This window comes from Rhinopithecus roxellana, chromosome 17 (genome assembly GCF_007565055.1).
Source record: "Rhinopithecus roxellana isolate Shanxi Qingling chromosome 17, ASM756505v1, whole genome shotgun sequence".
NCBI lineage: Eukaryota > Metazoa > Chordata > Mammalia > Primates > Cercopithecidae > Rhinopithecus > Rhinopithecus roxellana.
The window spans coordinates 24,919,959-24,941,248 of NC_044565.1; the positions used below are offsets into that span (position 1 = coordinate 24,919,959).

At 54.4% G+C, this 21,290-nt stretch overlaps 1 protein-coding gene across 22 annotated transcripts in view; it reads left to right on the forward strand.

Annotated features, from left to right (window-relative positions):
• Positions 1-21,290, forward strand: part of DYSF (dysferlin) — a 237,169-nt gene that overhangs the window by 150,105 nt on the left and 65,774 nt on the right. For all 22 annotated transcript variants that reach the window (XR_004054403.1, XR_004054402.1, XM_010361938.2 and 19 more), the window contains 4 exons: positions 7,222-7,323; positions 7,441-7,602; positions 8,616-8,781; positions 9,318-9,394. Coding sequence is in view for 20 of the 22 variants with exons in the window: in XM_010361938.2 (XP_010360240.2) it covers positions 7,222-7,323; positions 7,441-7,602; positions 8,616-8,781; positions 9,318-9,394 (507 nt within the window). In the remaining 2 variants the exon portion in view is untranslated. The remainder of the gene's footprint in view (positions 1-7,221; positions 7,324-7,440; positions 7,603-8,615; positions 8,782-9,317; positions 9,395-21,290) is intronic.

The window sequence follows — 21,290 nt, forward strand, 5'->3', positions numbered from 1 at the left end:
AGGCACAGGGCTGGGCCAGGCCAGCAGGTTCAAAGGGTCCGAGGAGGACCTATCCCAGTGGGATGAATGATCTGCTGGTCCAGGGACCAGCCCCAGAAGATGACCTTGTGACCTCCCTCAGCCCCAGGGGATAGCCCTGGGACCCCTAGCTCAGCCCATGTCCTTCTCACTTGAAGGCTAAGCCTGATGCCAAGATGCTGAGTCCTCTTCTCTTTAAGAAGCCCCGGGGCTGGGTGGTCCTTCTGTTGCCCCTGGTCCCGCTGGAGGCAGGACCCCAGCAGGGTTTTTCTGTCCTCTTTGCTGTGACCAAGCTCTTGCCTTGTATCTCCCATCTGGCCGCTCCCAGGCTCCTGGCCCGCTCGTGAAGAGTGCTCAAGCCTTCCTGGAGGGCTGGGAGCCTCCTCCTGAGCCCCTGGCCACGGGAGCCCATGAGAGTCAGGGGGCAGTGAGGGAAGGATGGGTGTGTTGGGGAGTTGTCTGGCTGCAGGGGTGTGGGTTTGAGAGACTGGCTAGGAGGCTCTTGAGTCAGTTGAGATAGGGGCTTGGACTAGAGACAGACCAGTAGGAACGGATGGGGCAAGTGACTCTGAAGGATGGTTTAAGGCTATCCTCTCTTGTGGGAAGTGCCTTTCAGCTAGCGCAGCCAGGTGCGGAGATTCGCAAGCCACAGTGCCTGTGAATGAGATGAAGTGCTGTCTGCCCCTGTTGAAGATTCCCAGAGCAGGACAGTGAGGATAGCTTCCCGGAAGAGGTGCCACTGAGCTAGCTTTTGAAGTTGGGATTGGTAGAAAATGTGGGGAGGTGGCCCAGGCAGCAGTGTCTTGGGCTGAGGGCATGTCACCTCCTGGATGCGGCTTGGTGGACAACAAACTACCCCTCTCCCAGGCTTTCTGCCTATCTGGGACGCCCCTCTCTGTGGCTCTTGGTCAGGAAGTGAGGCTGTTGCATGGTGTGTCTGAGGCTTTGATGATGTCCGGGAGATCTGAGTCCTCGCAGAGGGAGCGGATGGAGGGAACGGTTTCCTTTGCGCTCTCCGGTCTGCATTTTCTTTGTTTTTCCCTCTCTTCCTGAGTCTCTTCCCACTCTCCTTTCGTGTTTCACTCTTCCTGTTTGCTCCTTGGCCCCAGCTTCCTCCTTCTCCCCGCCTCTTCTGAGCCCTCTGTCTCGTTTCTTTTCCTTTTTGTCTGGAGAACAAAGGCAGTCCATGCTGCCAAGGGGAATGAGTTCAAAGAAACTGCAATTTTAGATTTCCTGAGAACTGGAGAATGTGTGCACGCACGTGTGAGCGTGTGCGAGTTGTGTACACTCTCGAGGGCGCACACAAGCACGCACACACAGCAGCAGAGGTGATGGTGGGCCCCCGAATGCCCAGGGCCCCCTAGGATACAGAACATGTGTAGAGGAAGACCCATGGGGCTTGTGGTCCTGACCATTTTGGGGAGGTGGGGAGGGGAGGGGCCGTGGTTTAGAGTATTACCCTTGCTTCTGCTGCTTCTCTCCTGCTGGCGCAGGGAATGCCCTGGTGGGAGGGACTGTATGCTTTGTGGCTGATTTTACTGCCAGCTCAGGGGTGGGGGCCACTGGATGCCACTCCATCCACCCATCCAGGCTGCAGGGTATATGGCTTTTACTCTGAGATGTACCCGGGGTACTCTCCTGTACCCCCAAATCCACTGGAAGGAAAAATTTCGTGTTTTGCAATCAGGAAAATAAAGCCCGTGGTCCCCCATCCCCCATACCTCCCCCAAGGCCTTAATTTAAAACACTGTTTTTCCTGGGAAGTGTAATTAGAGCAACATGTTGTTCCTAACGAGCTGGGTGGGGCAGGCAGACAATGGAGCCCTCCCAGCCTGCCTGGCTGCCCCCTGCCTGGAGCTCCCAGAGGAACCAGGATGTGACTGCAGTCTTCTGTCCCCTGCTGGGTGAGGTGAGGGTCCATAGGCTACTGGTGACTGGGCTGACCTAGGAGGCTTACCACCACTTCCCTTGCCCTGGGAGCGACTCCTGTCTAATGTGGTGGCCCCTAGATGGGGCTAGGGGAGCCCCTTTCATGGCTCAGGGCCTTGGTTCTTTGTGCTAAACTGGCCAGCGGGACAGATAGACTGAAGTGGGCTTAAGGATGGCTTCAGCTCTGGTAGGGGAGAGAGCTTCACTTGTTCCTGGGGTCCTCTTAGTCTGGGCTGGCTTGATCAACACCTTGCACACCTGTAGAACCCATCTCTGCAGCCGCCCCTGGTTGTCCCTGCATTTGAGGGGAGCAAGTCGGGAGCTGGTCAAATGTGGCTTCCTCTAGTTAGGCTTATCAGAGTCCCCCATCACCCATAGGATGGTGAATCAGGATGTTCTGGTGGCACTTTCAGTTTACACCCCATCTGCCCAGCAGTGCTGAGAGGCTTCCCAGTTGCAATGAGGGTCACAGCACCCTCACTGAGAATTACTGTCCTGGAGGTGGGGGTGCTGTACCCCTCAAGTGGACTGGACCAGAAAAAAAAGTTGAAAACCAGGCTCAAGAGCTGGCAGAGGCCTCAGGACTCCTGCCTGTGAGATGATCAGAGACCCCTTAGGACCCTGGGAATGGGCTATGTGGGGAAAGGGTCATGTACACGGGGTTAAGAGAGTCAGAGTCAGGTTATAAGGCGTTTCTGGAGTGTCTTGGGGAGATATTCTAGAGATCTTGAATTAGGCCCTAAAAATGGGTTAGATTCAGGTGGCAGTAAAGAAAATTGAACCAGAGGGAGTAATGAGCAGGCCTGGGGAGGACCCAGGGTCAGGCTGGAGCAGCCACGGGTGCTAGGAAGGAGGAGAGTGTGTGCTGGATTCATTCCTTTATCTTCCCATCCACCCACTCTTCTGTCTTCACCCTCCCTCTTCCCCTTCAGTTATCCATTCATAATCATTTATTTATTGGACGAGGGAATTCAGCTATGGTCCCTGTGTACAGAATTGCTGGTTTAACCAAGGACACAATCAAATGAACACGTGGAGATGGCACGGGGTGATGGATTGATGTGTCTTTCTGTGAGAATAAGTGTAAGTTGCTATGGGAGCTACGGGGGTACTTAAGCTTGGGGCACCAGGGAATATTTAAATAGACACCTGCAGTCCGAATAGGAAGTACAGAAGGAGTTGGGGTAGAAGTGCATTTCAGACAGAGGGACCACTGAGCTCCAAACCTCAAAGCTAAAAGAGCATGGTGTCTCCTGCAACCTGCTAGCATTCAGAAGGGCAGGGGTTGCATGTATCCCAGGAGGTGGTTCATCACTACTTGGGGTCATCAAGGGGAAATTTATCTGAGGAGAAACATGCCCAGAGAAGGCAGCAGGAGCTGGAAGATTAGGGGTCTTGTGGAGGCTACTTTGAAGAGTCTGCACTTCATCCTGAGCCGGTGGGAAGACATTGGAGGACTTGAAGCAGAGAGTGACGTTATTAGAAAGCCTGCCCTGGCTGCAGATTGCAGCGCACGTGGGCTGTTGGGAGAGGGTGTCAGAACCAAGTGAAAGGGGGGTGCTGGTGAATCCAGGTGAGAGAGGGTGGTGGCTTGCACTGAGCAAAGGAGATGGGTGGGCAGGTGTGAGAGATGTTCAGGAGACAGGCTCACCAGTGTTTGGTGATCAGTCAGGCAGGGCGATGAGGGGCAGGAGGAGCCACGGATGGCATGGGGGCTTTTGGCTTGGTTGTCTGGATGGATGGTGGGGTCAGACTTGAAGTGTGCAGGTTCTGAGGGGAGAGATAAAGAATCTAGTTTTGGACAAGTTCAGTGTGAGACGCCAGTAGGACACATGAATGAACTAAGCAGTAAGATATTGGGGCTTAGCAGAGATGTTTGGGAGCAGAAAGTCCAGGAGAGGGCTAAGGAGCAGATCAGGGCTTGGTGGAGGAAGATGGGGAGGCTGCGGAGGAGGCTCAGCAAACAGGGTGGGGGCCAGCACTGTGGATCCAGAGAAACAGTTTGGGAAGAAGGCGAGGTCAGCTGGCCAGTTGCTGCTGAGGGGGCGAGAGAGGGAAGAGCCCATGTGTGTCCTTCGGGTAGGGGACTTTGGAGACAAATTTCTGGGGAGGGGCGCTGAGGGCAGAAGCAGGGTGCACTGGGCAGCTGGTGGTGTGGACATGAAGGAGGAGAAGTAGTGCATGGAGACAGGATTAGAGAGAGGAGAGGAGGGAACCTGCAGAGGGGTCACAGAGAGGAGGGAGCGGGTGGATTTGGGAGATGGGGATGTCTTTAAATTGGGAAGGAGAAGATCCAGGAGACAGTGTGAAAAATTGGGGAGGAGCATTTGGATGCATGGTCATAGGGGGAGCCACAGAGGCAGGCAACCCTGGGAGGTGGCAGGAAATGGCAGGGAAAAGCATGTCCTGGAACCCCTGGGGACAGCACGGTGGACAGAGATGGCCTTGGGATGCATGCGGTGACCTCGTGCTGAGGAAGCTGCCTGGACATACCTCTAACCACTGTCTCTGCCTGTCTCTTCCTTCTGCCTCCGCTGGGCCCGATGCTCCGCAGCTGTGTGCTCCTGCCTTCCTCCTCCAGGGCCTTCTCCAAACGGTACTGGAGCTTAACCTTCTCTAGGTTCTTGTTCCCCTGCCCTCAGCAAGCAGGCTCCTGAAGATGGGGAGCCTGGTCCCCAGCCTTTAGAGAGGAATGTCATCAGCATGGAGCTTGAGGGAGCCCCGAGGGAGAGACAGGCCGAGGAAACGAGGGATAAAGTGGATCCTGCCCAGCGTTTGGGGGCCTAGAGAGGAAATATTCTGGGAGGAATGTGTTCATGAGTTTTCCCTAGTGATTTTAAGAGAACAAGTATATGAGAAAGATTGGTCTTTCTGCCACTCCACTCAGGGGATCCTGGGGCTGTTCCCTCCCTGATGGTTTTTTTCTTTTGGCCCCTCTTTGACTTAGGTTTTTGGCTCTGGGTCCATACTGGGTTGGGCATTAGCTGTAAGGGGCCATGGACAGGCCACAAGCAGGCCTTCAAGTGCAACCCTGTCTTTAAAGAGGACACCCTGCTGTGCTACCACCTGCAGCTGGTTGCCTTGGAGTGCCCAGGGAGGACATCGAACTGGGGGTCCCAATAGCAGCCAGGTCACTGTAGAAGCTGTTCAGGCCCTGCTTCCATCCTCCAAGGGCACCTTTCATGTGGACTGTGCCATGCATAGCAGCCCCTGGGACTGTGCACTGCAGCAGCCCTGTCCATCACTCCTCCCTATCAGCCAGTCAGCAAGGCAGGTGCTTCCTGCATCATGTCACCTGCATTGTGGGTCTGGAGGAAAATGACAAGTTTTTTTGCTTTATGCCCTGGTGACTTAGAGACAGTAATAAAGCCAGTGTTGCCCTGAAAGATGCTTCTGATGGCTCAGCTCTCTTGAAGTCACCCTGGGGAGATCAACACCAACACCAATGGCAAAAACAATGGTACTAAGCACAATTCTAGTAATAGTTACAGTCACAGCCATTTACTAAGCGCCTCCTGTGTGCCAGCCGCTAGTCAGATTTGTTCTCTCATTTAATTCTCAGAGCAGCTTATCTCAGATCTTCATCTGAGAATACTGAGTCACTGGGGTTAAGTAATCTGCCCAAGGTCAAATGGCGAGGAGGTGGCAGAGTTGGAACTAGAGTTGAGGTCTGATTCTAGGACTAAGCTTCCAGCTGCTATAGGTCCAGGAAAACATGGTGTCATCAGGGTGTCACTGGGCAGGAGTGTGGCTTGGGTTGGCTGTAAAGTGAGTCATGGAGGTGGGGGAAGCTGATATCTTTCTCTGCTGATATCTTTCTCTGCTTTGACTGCTCCCACCATCTATGGCAGAGCGTCTGTGTATGGATGTACCATCCTTGTGGAAGGAACCCAACGCAAGTTGCTTGGAGAATGAATCCAATGATTTCATTGTTTAATAAATGAGATTACATGAGGCAAGCTCTGTAAAGTGTCCATCACAGTCCTTTTAATTATAGTTAACATTTCCTGCGTGTCAGGCCCTCCACGTATGGATGTGCAGGTTGGGCACTGCACAAGGACACTGTGTCTAAGGGGGTGCAATTTCTAGCACAGGACACCATATACTTGTATTTATTATAACAATTTCCCAATAGGTGGCAGTAAAGTGTCTTGTTCAAATAAACTCAGAAAATATGATGATTTTCTGACATGGAAGTAGAGTCTTAAGCACATCTTTCTCTAATCGTCACAAAAGCACCACATGGGCTAATTGTCCTGTTGAAGGTTTACATGAACCAGGCAATCCTCCAAATGTTATACAGGTATTAACTTCTTCAACCCTCACCCTGACCTTTACAGGTTGACAACTTTTGCTAACCATTTTATAGATGAAAACATTGAGCCATAGAGAGGTGAAATAATTTATTTAACGTCATATGTAGTGGAGGTAGGACTCACACCTGTGTTCCTAACTGCTGTTATTGGCGGTTAACTATCTAAGGCAGTACCTGCCTCCCTTGCCCCATCTTGCTTCCTCATGTAGTTCTTTGTGATCATTGAGGATTTTTGCCCAACTCTTTCTGGCAAACGCTTAGTAGGCCAGAATTGACACACACTTGCTCGTCTCTGTAGTGGAGAGAGACCCTCCCCAGCAGTGTGCTTTGGTTCTCTGGGGGTGATGGGCCCTTATAGCCCCTTCTCCCATTGGTCGGTTGTTCTCTTTCTGGCTCACGGTGCAAGTGTTCTGTCCTCATAGGGACAGGTGTGAGAGGTGGGGGTTGGGGCTGGAAGGTGTCTGGGGGTGGGGATGGGGGTGGGAGTGAAATACCAGGGCAGATGATAACCTGGAAGGGTCTGAGCCAGGAGGCAGGAGAACCAGGCTGGGGGGCAGGCATGTGGTCCTCTCTGGGACTGAGAGGGGCTGAAGTGGGTCCGCCAGGATGGAGTGGGCAGCGTGTGCACGCATGTGCCGTGTGCATGTCAGGGAGGGGCAGACCCGGAGCAGCTCAGGGGGCAGCAGAGCCTGCGTTATGGGAGGAGGGATTCATTTGAAACAAGGTGACCTGAACCCTGGGTGAAGGTGCTGGAATTGCGATCCTGGAGAAGATGGTGCCTGGCCAAAACTGACTTAGCTTTCTCATTTCTGCCTCCCTGTTGGTCCCACTACTGTCTTTGCTTCTCTGTTTCTCCCTGCACTTGGCATTTCTTTCTGTCCTATCTGTCCTTCTCTCTTGTCTCTTTGCTTTGGTCTTCCTCCCACCTTTGCCTCCATTCCACCTGCTGTCCACTGCAGTCTGAGGACACAGACTTGCCCTACCCACCACCCCAAAGGGAGGCCAACATCTACATGGTTCCTCAGAACATCAAGCCAGCGCTCCAGCGTACCGCCATTGAGGTGAGCTGGCTGGGCCTGGGCGTGGGGGCTGGGAGCAGAGTGCCCTTCCCCTTCCTGCCCCAGCCTTTCCTGAGGCCTGGGGCCTTCCAAGGCACTCTCCTCATTCTGTGTGCCCAGGTCCTGGCATGGGGCCTGCGGAACATGAAGAGTTACCAGCTGGCCAGCATCTCCTCCCCGAGCCTTGTGGTAGAGTGTGGGGGCCAAACGGTGCAGTCCTGTGTCATTAGGAACCTCCGGAAGAATCCCAACTTTGACATCTGTACCCTCTTCATGGAAGTGGTGAGCCCCACCTCCCTACTGTCCTTTTCCAGAATCCTGGGGCTAGAAGTTCTACATGGCCCCGAGCAGCCTGGGACTTGTGTTCCAATTCCCTACGTGGTCCAGGGTAGGACCCCTCACTTTCCTGTGAACATGGGGAGAAATGCTCATACCCTCCTCACTGGAAGGGTTCAGGCCTCTGAGTAGGACAAATGGGGCTAGACTCTGCCTCCTACCCAGATCCTGGATCAGCGAAAGTCCCAAGGAGCCATCCCCTGGCTGTTTTCCCTCTGGGACAGGTTTCAGTCCCCTGGAGTGCCCTCAGGGACCTGCTAGGGCTTGGCTTTCCAGGATTCCTCCAAACCTTTTCTGACCATGTCCTACCCTAGCCTGGGCCCCCTAAAAGGAGCTCACCCCCACAGCCCTCAGGCCCGCCAGGCCTCTCCAGCTTCCTGGGATGCCTAGACCTAGTGGTTGGAGTAAGGCAGGTCTGAGGAAAAGAAAATGGTTTGCGAGATGAAAGCGCTGTAGAAATTCCAGGCCCAGTGGCTGTCAACAGAAGCCTCCTCTTGGCCGAGCCAAAGCTGCCCCGAAGGAGAGCATATAAATTATTTCAAGTTGTGTTCAAAGTGCTTTTTGGGTGTGCAGGGAGAAGAATCTGGGTCTGTAAGCCAACTCTTGAGTATCCACTTGGGGGGGACTGTCTACAAGAAATGTTGAGTCCCGGGCCAACTCCCCTCGCCCGCTCCCCAGCTAGTGAGGGAATGCAGCCTTGTTTTCACTTCAGGCTGAACAGGATGTATTTGGAAGGTAAAGCTGTGGGGGGAAAAGTCAGCCTCTGCATGCAGCATTCAAAGGGCCGACAGAAAAGGTGGGTGGCTTTGCTCTACTGCCCAGCTCTGGGCCAGCCACCATTTTGGATTTCTGGCTGTGGGGATTATCTGCGGTTTATAGTCATTTTTTGCTCTTTGGGCTTGACCTGGAGACTTCCTAGAGAGGCATTCAGGCCAGTGCGTTCTTCCTCCTCCACCCAGATGCTGCCCAGGGAGGAGCTCTACTGCCCCCCCATCACCATCAAGGTCATCGATAACCGCCAGTTTGGCCGCCGGCCTGTGGTGGGCCAGTGTACCATCCGCTCCCTGGAGAGCTTCCTGTGTGACCCCTACTCGGCGGAGAGTCCGTCCCCACAGGGTGGCCCAGGTAGGGGAAGGGGAGACGATGGGCAGCTCAGGGAACGGGGGGCCTCAGGACCAAGCTACCCTTCCTTGTTGAGATGCATCCTGAAGTCCTTCTCATATGGAGACCTGAATGAGAAGCAATTTCTGCTCTGCTAGACCACAGGGCGGGGACCTTGCCTTCCTTAGGGCAGAGCCTAGCTCTGGGTGGGTGGGGGGCACCAGGAGCAGGTAACTGATACCCGTGGGAGCTGAGGGGCAAGGGCTCAAAGTGGGCCCAGGGGGAGGGAGACAGAGGGCAGGGAGACAATGATGCGGGGAGGGAGGAGAGAAATGTGAGGAGAGGAAGACAGAAGTGGGAGACAGGGCATGCAAAGGAGGATGGGAGAGATAGAGATGAGACAGGGACTTATTGGGAGGGAAGAAGAGAGACATACTGACTGAGAGATGTGGATAGACTGCAGGGTCTTGTCTCGGTCCCTTGGCTGAGCCCTGGGGCTGGTGAGGGGCGAGTCTTTTGAGAGAGCCCCTCTCAGGCCTGGATGGCTCCCTCCCCTGCAGACGATGTGAGCCTACTCAGTCCTGGGGAAGACGTGCTCATCGACATTGATGACAAGGAGCCCCTCATCCCCATCCAGGTAGGATGGGCATCCTCCAGGGAGGCCTGGGTCACCCTTCCCCTCCGTTCTTTATCTCTTCCCACCCCTTCTCCCCAAACCTTCATTATCACACGGCCTCTATACACATCCCCTTCTGGGCTCCAGCGGCTGGACACTGTCCAGTAGAGAGACCCAGATGGGAGCTTTCAATCTGGCTGAGGGGGGTGGGGTGCGCTCATCTGGGCAAGACTCAATCCCTTTTCTTGGAAGCATATGTGGAAAATAGCCCCTCTACCCTGGGGGCCATGGTGAGGGCTTTCTCCTGGAGATCACGAGAAAATCAGGGTGGGGAGCAAATGAGAGAAGGACAACAGGGGAGGAAGTGAGTGGGCCATCTCTGGCATCCTCCAGCCCCATCTCCCTACCTTGGACAGGCCCCTTCTTAGGGGGAAGGTTTTTCTGTGGGCTTGTGCTTGGTGGCTCCTTGGAGATAGCTTAGAAAGAGGAGGCTGTGTCCAAGCCAAGAGTCCATCTCGCCCCATTCCTCCATCTGCAGGGAAAAGGAGGAGGAGGCAGGAAGGGGCATTATTCTAAGGTCTCCAACCCTGGGGGAGGTAGGAGTCATCCCTTTGCTACATACTCAGCAACCAAGGGCCAGCCAGTGATGCAGATGCCAATGCCACAGAGCATGGCAGGAGGTCTGTGGCATCTTGTGCTGAGAGGCAGCACTGCCCTCACTGTGGGCCATGGGGTGGCTCTAGATTCTGTAGGGCTGAGCCCATCTGGTCATTCCCACAGCAGACATGGAGAAAGGTCTCACTGTGAGCACCAGCCTTGAACTCACCGTCTGTTCCAGGTTGTCACCCTCCTCTCTGGGCTTTGCAAGATGCTGGTCACACCCCTGGCACTCTGGGGCCCCCAGAACTTCTGAGCCACCCAGAGGCAGAGCCTCCAGGCCTGTGTGGACAACACTTGTGTCCTCGGGCCTTGCTGCATCTGTAGTTTCACTGATGCTCAAAGTCCTCAGAAGCCCTGAGTTCCATCTCTCCAGCCTCCATGGCCCTCCAGGGCCCTGCCCTGCCAGTCTTTCTGCTGGGAAGACCTCCTGTCCCCTGTCCCTTGGCCAACTCTTGGTCATTCTTTAAGATTTAACTTAGGCATGGTCACTTCTCTGGGGGAGTCTTTCCTGATTCCTCCTCTTCTCCTGTGAGACTTGCCTATTTTGGGTCACTGTGCTGCCCTAGGGCCTGCACGTCTCTGTCAATGTTAGCACATTCACCAGGCTGAGCTCGGGAGCAACTGCGGCTCCTTCTTCTTTGTATTCTCAGTGCTCAGCACAAGGCCTCGATTAGTGGAGGTGTTAATGAAAGTCTGTCTGTCTGGGCAAGTGGGTAGATGGGCGCATGGGTTGATGGATGGATGGATGGATTTTCTGGCTACTGTCTGTATGGATCTGAGGAGGAATCACTCTCCTGGCTGGGGAAACCCAAATGGAAATTTCAGATGTCCCTATGTGAAATTTAACTAAACTCAGTGCTAGTGCCTCTGGCCTGGTTGGGTGTTTATAGCTGAATTAGGCAGATAATTTGCCCCAAACTCTGGCTGCCTGCTCCTGGCTCCTGTTTCCCGGCTGCTCCATAGGCCTGTCTGAGATTGTGCAGGGAAGTGCAGGGCCTGCCCAGCAGGATTTCCGTTCTGTGTGTGCTGCCCTCAAAATGTCTACACACTCAGATGGGGAGGGACTATTTTAGGTCCTGCTGGCCACAAGCACAGCCAGAGGCAGACGATGAGGAGGCCCAGCCTGGCCATCCTCCCGGTGTTGACATGAGGGAACTGGGGCTGGGGTCTGAGCCAGAGCCAGGCCTGTGCTGTTTGTGGGAGCACATGGCCACTCCGGCTAGAGCTGCCGGCCAGACCAGCAGCGCTGGTTGGAGCTGAGATGGGGCTCCTGGAGGTGTGTCCGCCTGGGGAGGGGCTGGGCCTCCCCTGGCCTGGGACGGGGGAGGAAGAGGAAATGACACTGCCTTGCTCTGATGGGGGAGGCTTGGACCTTGCCCTCATGGAGCTCCCTGTCTGATGAAGGAGACAAAACTCTGTTCTCAAGAGCCTCAAACCCAGCAGGGAGACCAGTTCTGGTCTCCAGGGAGCCCTGGCCCTCTGGGGAAGCCCCTTGTCTGGTATCTGACTTTGTTCCTGGTTTTCTTTGAGATCTATTGCTCTGATTGGGCTGATCCAGGAAATCTTTCACTTGCTCGCCTCTTCTCCCTGTCCCTGGCACTCTGGAGGACAGGCGCTCCAAGGCCAACCCAGGAGGCAGCTGACCCTGGGTGCAGTTCCAGTGGTTTGCTAGATAACTATGGCTGGACTCTCTTCCTCTCCCTCCTCCTCCAATGCAGATAGCATGAAAGTCCCTGGCCTCTGGGGACAGGAGGGACGAGAGGTCTGGCAGAATTTGGATTTTGGCTGGCTCCTGTCTGCCCCACCGGTGTTTCTCAGCAGCCTGTTCCATCCTCACAGTTGATGCAGCCCTGTCTGGTGCCGGATGTGTTCACCGTGTCCTGGTTGTGGTCCTAGGACCCCTCCTAGCTCAAACCTGCTCTTGCCAGAGTTACCTTTCCATCTTGGTCCCTTCCTGTCTCTTTCCTCAGTGACACCTTCTCTCTGCTCCTGAAGCCTTCTTACCAGCATCTGCCCAGGTCCTGGGATGAGCTGGCCACACATTTAGAACATGTCACTGGAACCCTTGCTTGATGTTCACACCATGGGCTGGCACTCACCACAGAGCATTTCTCAGGTTTCTAGAAGTGTTTTGGTTTGTGTCGAGAGTGGCCAGTTCTGGAGGTGACTCAAAACGTGTATAAGGCAGGTCTGTGCTCAACCTCCCAGGGCTTGTAGATCAGTGTCTGTCTTTAGGAGTAAGGGGGGGCCCCTGCTTGGGGGGTGCCTGGCCTCTTTAAACTCTCCATGGCAGTGAGGATTGGGATGAGAAATACTCAGACATATTAACTCCACCACTTGTTCTTGGTCTGTGCAGCCATCCTATGTGTAGACTTTAGCCTGGCAGACTAGGGGTGGGGGTGGTGTGTGCACATGAGTGTGTATGAGAGGTGGGGGGATAGGAGCAGGTGTGTGCATGAGCTCCCATGGGTGCTGGCCAGAGGGGTGTCTACGCTTGGTGGTGGCAGTGCAGGAATTGTGGCCTTGACTTTGAACTTTCTGAGGGCAGGCCTGGGTGTGTCCTCAAATAGGGAGAGCAGAAGTATCCTATTCCATCTAGTTCTCTGCTTTAGAAAACGATGTTTCATTGTTTTCAGACGATAAAATGATATGTATTCTTTATATAGCATTTGGAAAATATAGAAAAATACTGAAACCCGCCCAAACACACAATTTGAATGCACAGCTCCCAACATTTCATTCTCATTCTTTCCTCTTCCTTCTGGATTTCTCTTTCTGTCTCTGATTCTGTCTCTGACTTCATTTCTACCTTTAAAATAAAATTAAGGTCTTCGTTCACTAGTTTTTTTTTTTTTGTTTTTTTGTTTTTTTTTTTTAAATTAAGACAGTTCTTGGTGTTGTAACTATGATTAGGGGAAGAAAAAAGAGTGTTCAGGAACACACAGGGAGCCTGCCACCCCCTGTCCCTTTTCTATAGAGAGTCTTGAAGCTCCAAATAGAGGCTGTGCCCCCAGAAATCGCACCTTTGAGGCACTGAGATGCTCCCAGAGCCAGCTGGGTATGGCAAGGGCGGCTGTTGCTGAGCATTCCGAGAGCACTCTTGGGTAGAGGGGCTCCTCTTTAAGTCTTCAGAGAAGGAGAATTTCGGGAGGTGGGAATATGTGTGTGTTGAAGAATTAGAGAATTAACTTTTAGGAAGTTCCAACTCTGGTCACAAAGAGACAAGGGAAGAGGGGGTGTCCAGAAGATCTCAAATAAGTGACGCCAAAGTGAGGAGATGCTTCACTAACAAGGAGACCAAGCTCTTGGAGTCTCCTGGCCCTGCAGGTTCAGCATAGGTTAAGCATCTGGGGAAGCTTCTCCAGGGAGGGGGCCTCTGAGGCCGGTGGGTGAACAGGGGAGGACAGGGAGGCTTTCCTTGCAGGCAAAAGGGCTCAGGCAAAGGCTTGGAAGTGAGACTCTGTGTGTATGTTTTATGTGACAAAGAGGTACGTGCGTGTATGTATGAGTGTGTGTGGTAGAGGTGGTGTGTGTGTGTATGTATGTGTGTGGTAGAGGTGGTGTGTGGGGGATAGAGGTGGGGTGTGTGTGTGTGGTAGAGGTGGTGTGTGTGTGTGTATGAGTGTGTGTGGTAGAGGTGGTGTGTGTGTGTATGTGGTAGAGGTGGGGGTGTGTGTATGTATGTGTGTGGTAGGGTGGGTGTGTGTGTATGTATGTGTGTGGTGAGGTGGTGTGGGGGGGTAGAGGTGGGGTGTGTGTGTGTGGTTAGTGTGTGTGTGTGTGGTGTGTGGTAGAGTGGTGTGTGGTGGTGGGTGTTGTGTGTGGTAGGTGGTGTGTGGTTGTGGTAGGTGGTGGTGTTGTGTGTGTGTGTGTGTGTGTGTCTGTCTGTGTGGGTAGAGGTGGTGTGTGGGGGATGAGGTGGGGTGTGTGTGGTGGTAGAGGTGGTGTGTGTGTGTGGTGTGGTGGTAGAGGTGGTGTGTGTGTGTCTGTGTGGTGGGGGGTGTGTGTGTCTGTATGTGTGTGGTAGAGGTGGGGTGGTGTGTGGTGTGGTAGAGGTGGTGTGTGTATGTATGTGTGTGGTAGAGGTGGTGTGTGGGGGGTAGAGGTGGGGTGTGTGTGTGTGGTAGAGGTGGTGTGTGTGTGTATGTATGTGTGTGGTAGAGGTGGTGGTGTGTGTGTGTATGTATGTGTGTGGTAGAGGTGGTGTGTGGGGATAGAGGTGGGGTGTGTGTGTGTGGTAGAGGTGGTGGTGTGTGTGTATGTTGTGTGTGGTAGAGGTGGTGTGTGTGTGTATGTGTGGTAGAGGTGGGGGGGTGTGTATGTATGTGTGTGGTAGAGGTGGTGTGTGTGTGTATGTATGTGTGTGGTAGAGGTGGTGTGTGGGGGGTAGAGGTGGGGTGTGTGTGTGGTAGAGGTGGTGTGTGTGTGTATGTTGTGTGTGGTAGAGGTGGTGTGTGTGTGTATGTATGTGTGTGGTAGAGGTGGTGTGTGTGTGTATGTATGTGTGTGGTAGAGGTGGTGTGTGTGTGTATGTATGTGTGTGGTAGAGGTGGTGTTGGGGGATAGAGGGGGTGTGTGTGTGTGGTAGAGGTGGTGTGTGTGTGTATGTGTGTGTGTGGGAGAGGTGGTGTGTGTGTGTATGTGTGGTAGAGGTGGGGGTGTGTGTGTATGTATGTGTGTGGTAGAGGTGGGGTGTGTGTGTATGTGTGGTAGAGGTGGTGTGTGTGTGTATGTATGTGTGTGGTAGAGGTGGTGTGTGTGTGTATGTGTGGTAGAGGTGGTGTGTGTGTGTATGTATGTGTGTGGTAGAGGTGGTGTGTGGGGGATAGAGGGGGGTGTGTGTGGTAGAGGTGGTGTGTGTGTGTATGTATGTGTGTGGTAGAGGTGGTGTGTGTGTGTATGTGTGGTAGAAGTGGGGGGTGTGTGTATGTGTGTGGTAGAGGTGGTGTGTGTGTGTATGTGTGGTAGAGGTGGTGTGTGTGTATGTAGTGTGGGTATGAGGTAGGAGGTGGTTGTGGGGGTAGAGGTGGGGTGTGTGTGTGGTAGCGGTGGTGTGTGTGTGTATGTATGTGTGTGGTAGAGATGGTGTGTGTGTGTATGTATGTGTGTGGTAGAGGTGGTGTGTGTGTGTATGTATGTGTGGGTAGAGGTGGTGTGGGGGGGGGATAGAGGGGGGTGGTGTGTGTGGTAGAGGTGTTGTGTGGTATGAGTGTGTGTGGTAGAGGTGGTGTGTGTGTGTATGTGTGGTAGAGGTGGGGGGTGTGTGTATGTATGTGTGTGGTAGAGGTGGGGTGTGTGTGTATGTGTGGTAGAGGTGGTGTGTGTGTGTATGTATGTGTGTGGTAGAGGTGGTGTGTGTAGGTGTGTGTAGAGTGTGGTGTGTGTGGTAGTGAGTGGGTGGTAGTGTGTGTGGGGATAGAGGTGGGTGTGTGTGTGGTAGAGGTGGTGTGTGTGTGTATGTATGTGTGTGGTAGAGGTGGTGTGTGTGTGTATGTGTGTGGTAGAGGTGTGTGTGGGGGGTAGAGGTGGGGTGTGTGTGTGTGGTAGAGGTGGTGTGTGTGTGTATGAGTGTGTGTGGTAGAGGTGGTGTGTGTGTGTATGTATGTGTGGTAGAGGTGGTGTGTGGGGGATAGAGGTGGGGTGTGTGTGTGGTAGAGGTGGTGTGTGTGTGTATGTATGTGTGTGGTAGAGGTGGTGTGTAGGGGGTAGAGGTGGGGTGTGTGTGTGTGGTAGAGGTGTGTGTGTGTGTATGTATGTGTGTGGTAGAGGTGGTGTGTGTGTGTATGTGGAGTTGGGTGGTGTGGGGGGTAGAGGTGGGGGTTGTGTGGTGTGGTAGAGGTGGTGTGGTAGTATGTATGTGTGTGGTAGAGGTGGTGGTGTGTGTGTATGTATGTGGTGGGTAGAGGTGGTGTGTGGGGGGTAGAGGTGGGGTGTATGTGTGTGGTAGAGGTGGTGTGTGGTGTATGTATGTGTGTGGTAGAGGTGGTGTGTGTGTGTATGTATGTGTGTGGTAGAGGTGTGTGTGTGTGTGTATGTATGGGTGGTAGAGGTGGTGTGTGGTGTATGTATGTGTGTGGTAGAGGTGGTGTGTGTATGGTTATGTGTGTGGTAGAGGTGGTGTGTGTGTGTATGTATGTGTGTGGTAGAGATGGTGTGTGTGTGTATGTATGTGTGTGGTAGAGGTGGTGTGTGTGTGTATGTATGTGTGTGGTAGAGGTGGTGTGTGTGTGTATGTGTATGTATGTTTGTGGTAGAGGTGGTGTGTGTATGTGTGTGGTAGAGGTGGTGTGTGTGTGGTATGTGTGTGTGGTAGAGGTGGTGTGTGGGGGGTAGGGGTGGGGGTGTGTGTGTGGTAGAGGTGGTGTGTGTGTATGTATGTGTGTGGTAGGGTGGTGTGTGTGTATGTATGTGTGTGGTAGAGGTGGTGTGTGTGTGTATGTATGTGTGTGGTAGAGGTGGTGTGTGGGGGGTAGAGGTGGGGTGTGTGTGTGTGGTAGAGGTGGTGTGTGTGTATATGTATGTGTGTGATAGAGGTGGTGCGTGTGTGGTAGAGGTGGTGTGTGTGGTAGAGGTGGGGTGTGTGTATGTGGTAGAGGTGGGGTGTTGTAGGGGGTTAGAGGTGGGGCGGGGGGTGTGTGTGGTAGAGGTGGGGTGGGGTGTGTATGGTAGAGGTGGGGTGTGTGTAGAGGTGCAGTGTGTGTGGGGGGGTGTAGAGGTGTGCTGTGTGTGGTGTAGAAGTGGGTTGTGTGTGGTAGAAGTGGGGTGTGTGGGGGGTGTAGAGGTGGGGTGTGTGTGTGGTAGAGGTGGGGTGTGTGTGGGGGGGTAGAGGTGGGGTGTGTGTGGTACAGGTGGTGTGTTTGTGGTAGAGGTGTGTGTGTGTTAGGGGAGGTGTGTGTGTGTGGTACAGGTGGTGTGTGTGGTAGAGGTGGTGTGTGTGTGGTAGAGGTGTGGTGTGTGTGTGGTAGAGGTGGTGGGTATTTGTGGTAGAGGTGGTATGTGTGTTAGAGGAGGTGGTGTGTGTGGTAGAGGAGGTGTGTGTGTGGTAGAGGGGTGTGTGTGTGTGGTAGAGGGGTGTTTGTGTGTGGTAGAGGTGTGGTGTGTGTGTATGGTAGAGGTGGGGTGTGTGTAGTAGAGGTGGAGTGTGTGTGTTTGTGTGGGGTAGAGGTGTGTGTGTGTGGTAGAGGTGGTGGGTGTTTGTGGTAGAGATGTGTGTGGTAGAGGTGTGTGTGTGGTAGAGGTGTGTGTGTGGTACAGGTGGTATGTGTGTGGTAGGGAGTGTGTGTGTGTGGTAGAGGTGTGTGTGTGGTAGAGGTTTGTGTGTGGTAGAGGTGTGTATGTGTGGTAAAAGTGGTGTGTGTGTGGTAGAGGGGTGTGTGTGTGGTAGAGGTGGGGGGTGTGTGTGTATGGTAGAGGTGGGGTGTGTGTAGTAGAGGTGGAGTGTGTGTGTGTGGGGTAGAGGTGTGGTGTGTGTGTGGTAGAGATGGTGTGTGTGTGGTAGAGGTGTGGTGTGTGTGTGCATGGTGCGGTGGGGTGTGGGGTGTGTGTAGTAGAGGTGGAGTGTGTGTGTTTCTGTGGGGTAGAGGTGTGTGTGTGTGGTAGAGGTGGTGGGGGGTTGTGGTAGAGATGTGTGTGGTAGAGGTGTGTGTGTGGTAGAGGTGTGTGTGTGGTACAGGTGGTATGTGTTGTGGTAGGGAGTGTGTGTGTGGTAGAGGTTTGTGTGTGTGTAGAGGTGTGTCTGTGTGGTAGGTGATGTGTGTGGTGGGGGTGTGTGTGTGGTTGGTGGGGGGGGTGTGTGTATGGTAGAGGTGGGGTGTGTGTAGTAGAGGTGGAGTGTGTGTGTGTGGGGTAGAGGTGTGGTGTGTGTGTGGTAGAAATGGTGTGTGTGTGGGGGTGTAGAGGTGGGGTGGGGTGGTGTGGTGAGGGGGGTGTGGTGTGGGGGTTTGTAGAGGTGGGTGGGGTGTGTGTGTGTGGTAGAGGTGGGGTGTGTGTGGGGGTGTAGAGGTGGGGTGTGTGTGGTGGTAGGGTGGGTGTGTGTGGGGGTGTAGAGGTGGGGTGTGTGTGGTAGCGGTGGGGTGTGTGTGTGGGGGTGTAGAGGTGGGGTGTGTGGTGGTCGAGGTGGGGTGTGTGTTGGGGTGTAGAGGTGGGGTGTGGTGGTGGTAGGGGGGGTGTGTGTTGGGGTGTAGAGGTGGGGTGTGTGTGTGGTAGAGGTGGGGTGTGTGGGGGTGTCGAGGTGGGGTGTGTGTGTGGTAGAAATGGTGTGTGTGGTAGAGGTGGGGTGTGTGTGGTAGAGGTGGGTGGTGTGTGTGGGGGTGTCGAGGTGGGATGTGTGTTGTGGTAGCGGTGCGGTGTGTGTGTGGTAGAGGTGGGGTGTGGGGGGGTGTAGAGGTGGGGTGTGTGTGTGGTAGAGGTGGGGTGTGTGTGGGGGTGTAGAGGTGGGGTGTGTGTGTGGTAGAGGTGGGGTGTGTGTGGGGGTGTAGAGGTGGGTTGTGTGTGTGGTAGAAATGGTGTGTGTGTGGTAGAGGTGGGGTGTGTGTGTGGTAGAGGTGGGGTGTGTGTTGGGGTGTAGAGGTGGGTTGTGTGTGTGGTAGAGGTGGGGTGTGTGTGGGGGTGCAGAGGTGGGGTGTGTGTGGTAGAAATGGTGTGTGTGTGGTAGAGGTGGGGTGTGTGTGTGGTAGAGGTGGGGTGTGTGTTGGGGGTGTAGAGGTGGGGTGTGTGTGTGGTAGAGGTGGGGTGTGTGTGGGGGTGCAGAGGTGGGGTGTGTGTGGTAGAAATGGTGTGTGTGTGTGGTAGAGGTGGGGTGTGTGTGTGGTAGAGGTGGGGTGTGTGTGGGGGTGTATAGGTGGGGTGTGTGTGTGGTAGAGGTGGGGTGTGTGTTGGGGTGTAGAGGTGGGGTGTGTGTGGTAGAGGTGGGGTGTGTGTGGGGTGCAGAGGTGGGGTGTGTGTGGTAGAAATGGTGTGTGTTGGTAGAGGTGGGGTGTTGTGTGTGGTAGAGGTGGGGGTGTGTGTTGGGGTTTGTAGAGGTGGGGTGTGTGTGTGGTAGAGGTGGGGTGTGTGTGGGGGTGCAGAGGTGGGGTGTGTGTGGTAGAAATGGTGTGTGTGTGGTAGAGGTGGGGTGTGTGTGTGGTAGAGGTGGGTGTGTGTGGGGGTGTATAAGGTGGGTGTGTGTGTGGTAGAGGTGGGGTGTGTGTTGGGGTGTAGAGGTGGGGTGTGTGTGTGGTAGAGGTGGGGTGTGTGTGGGGGTGCAGAGGTGGGGTGTGGTGGTAGAAATGGTGTGTGTGTGGTAGAGGTGGGGTGTGTGTTGTGGTAGAGGTGGGGTGTGTGTGGGGGGTGTATTAGGTGGGGTGTGTGTGTGGTAGAGGTGGGGTGTGTGTGGGGGTGTATAGGTGGGGTGTGTGTGGTAGAGGTGGGGTGTGTGTGGGGGGGTAGAGGTGGGGTGTGTGTGGTACAGGTGGTGTGTTTGTGGTAGAGGTGTGTGTGTGTTAGGGGAGGTGTGTGTGTGTGGTACAGGTGGTGTGCATGTGGTAGAGGTGGTGTGTGTGTGGTAGAGGTGGGGTATGTGTGTGTGTGGTAGAGGTGTGGTGTGTGTGTGTATGGTAGAGGTGGGGTGTGTGTAGTAGAGGTGGAGTGTGTGTGTTGTGTGTGGGGTAGAGGTGTGGTGTGTGTGTGGTAGAGGTGGTGGGTGTTTGTGGTAGAGATGGTGTGTGTGGTAGAGGAGGTGGTGTGTGTGGTAGAGGTGGGATGTGTGTGTGTGCGTGATAGAGATGTGTGTGGCAGAGGTGGGTGTGTATGTGGAGTAGAGGTGGTGGGTGTGTGTCTGTGTGTGTGTTTTGTGTGTGTGGTGAGCGTGGGGTGCCGGCAGGAGACAGGCCTGGCCAGCTAGTGTGCAGGAGGCCTCGGGAGACTGTTTCCTCACTCTGTGGGGCGGGTGCTGGGGCTGGCCGGCTCCCAGGCTCCCAGGCTCCCAGGCTCCCAGGCGCTGGGGCTGGGGCTAATTTTGAGACTGCTGCTCCGGTTATAGTCTCTGGGATGCCGTGAAGGTGGGAACGTGCTCCCAGAACCAGAGTGGCAAATTATGCCTGAGTCCCAAAGGGGAACGTGTAATTTCTGAAGCTGGACCAGATCTTTGGAACACTATGTTTAGCTTTATTTTGCTCTGGTGAACTGCTGGTTTCCCTCTCACCTTTCTAAAAAAGAACTGCATTAAAAATAACAGTAAGGCTTCTACGGGGTTCAGGATGCGAATGGGAGGGGCATAGCTGCTGCCTGGCGAGGCCCATCTCTGGCCAGCTGGGGGTGGCACGTGGAGTTCACCCAGTCTATTCCAGGGGTCACACGACATGTGGCCAGCACCCCAGGGCCATCCAGCAGCCCTGGCTAGGTGCCCAGGGCTGATTCTGCTTCTGACTCTGAACAACCCTGAGGGGCCCCTCAGTGATGTGTCTTTTCACAGAGCAGGGAGGGATCCCAGTCCCCAAACACCCCTCCTGGGCCCAGCAGGGCTTCACCTTCCATGGATTTCTGTGGGCATCGGGAGAGTGTCTCCCAGAATCTTCGTGCTGAGGAAGGCAGGGCAGCCTGGGGTTTGGCCCTTTGGAGTCCTCCCAGAGTCCCCTGCTCGAGGCTTAGAGGATGAGGAGCCAGCCCCGGCAGCTCTGGGTCCCAGCTGGCTGCTCCCCAGCACCCACTCTCCGGAACCCTTTGCTCTTTCTCGAAGGGGCTGTGTGTGCTTCTTTCTTCCCCTCCACCTTTGCGCTTGCGATTCCCTCTGCCTAGCATGCATCTTCTCAGCTTGCCCACCTGCTAGCCTGGTACTCATCCACCCAGAGCCCCATCCCCTTCTCCTAGAGGATCGCAGTGGCCTCTGAACAAGTCTCCCTGCCTTCAGCCCCGAGCCCTGAGGCCCTCCTCGGGCTGCAGCGCAGGGATTTCATAAGGTGAACATTATGAAATATTGATTCACAGTACTGGGAGGCAGGGAGCTGATGCTCAGAAAAAGATGCAGAAAGTGATTTGTAGCATGGAGTGGAGGTTGGACTGTAAGACTCCTAAAGTCACCAGTGATGTCAGGTTTTGGGGAAGACATATGATGCCCTGGTTCTTGTCCTGGAGGAGGGAACACTGAGTAACCTGCTGTAGCTTACGAACCATGCCCTGCAGTGTTGGTGTGGCTCAGTGGTTAGGATGCTGGGGAGTTGGAGTGTCCCCGAAGTAGGCAGATTTTGGAGAGGGAGGGAGGACATGTGAGAGAGTGGGCAGG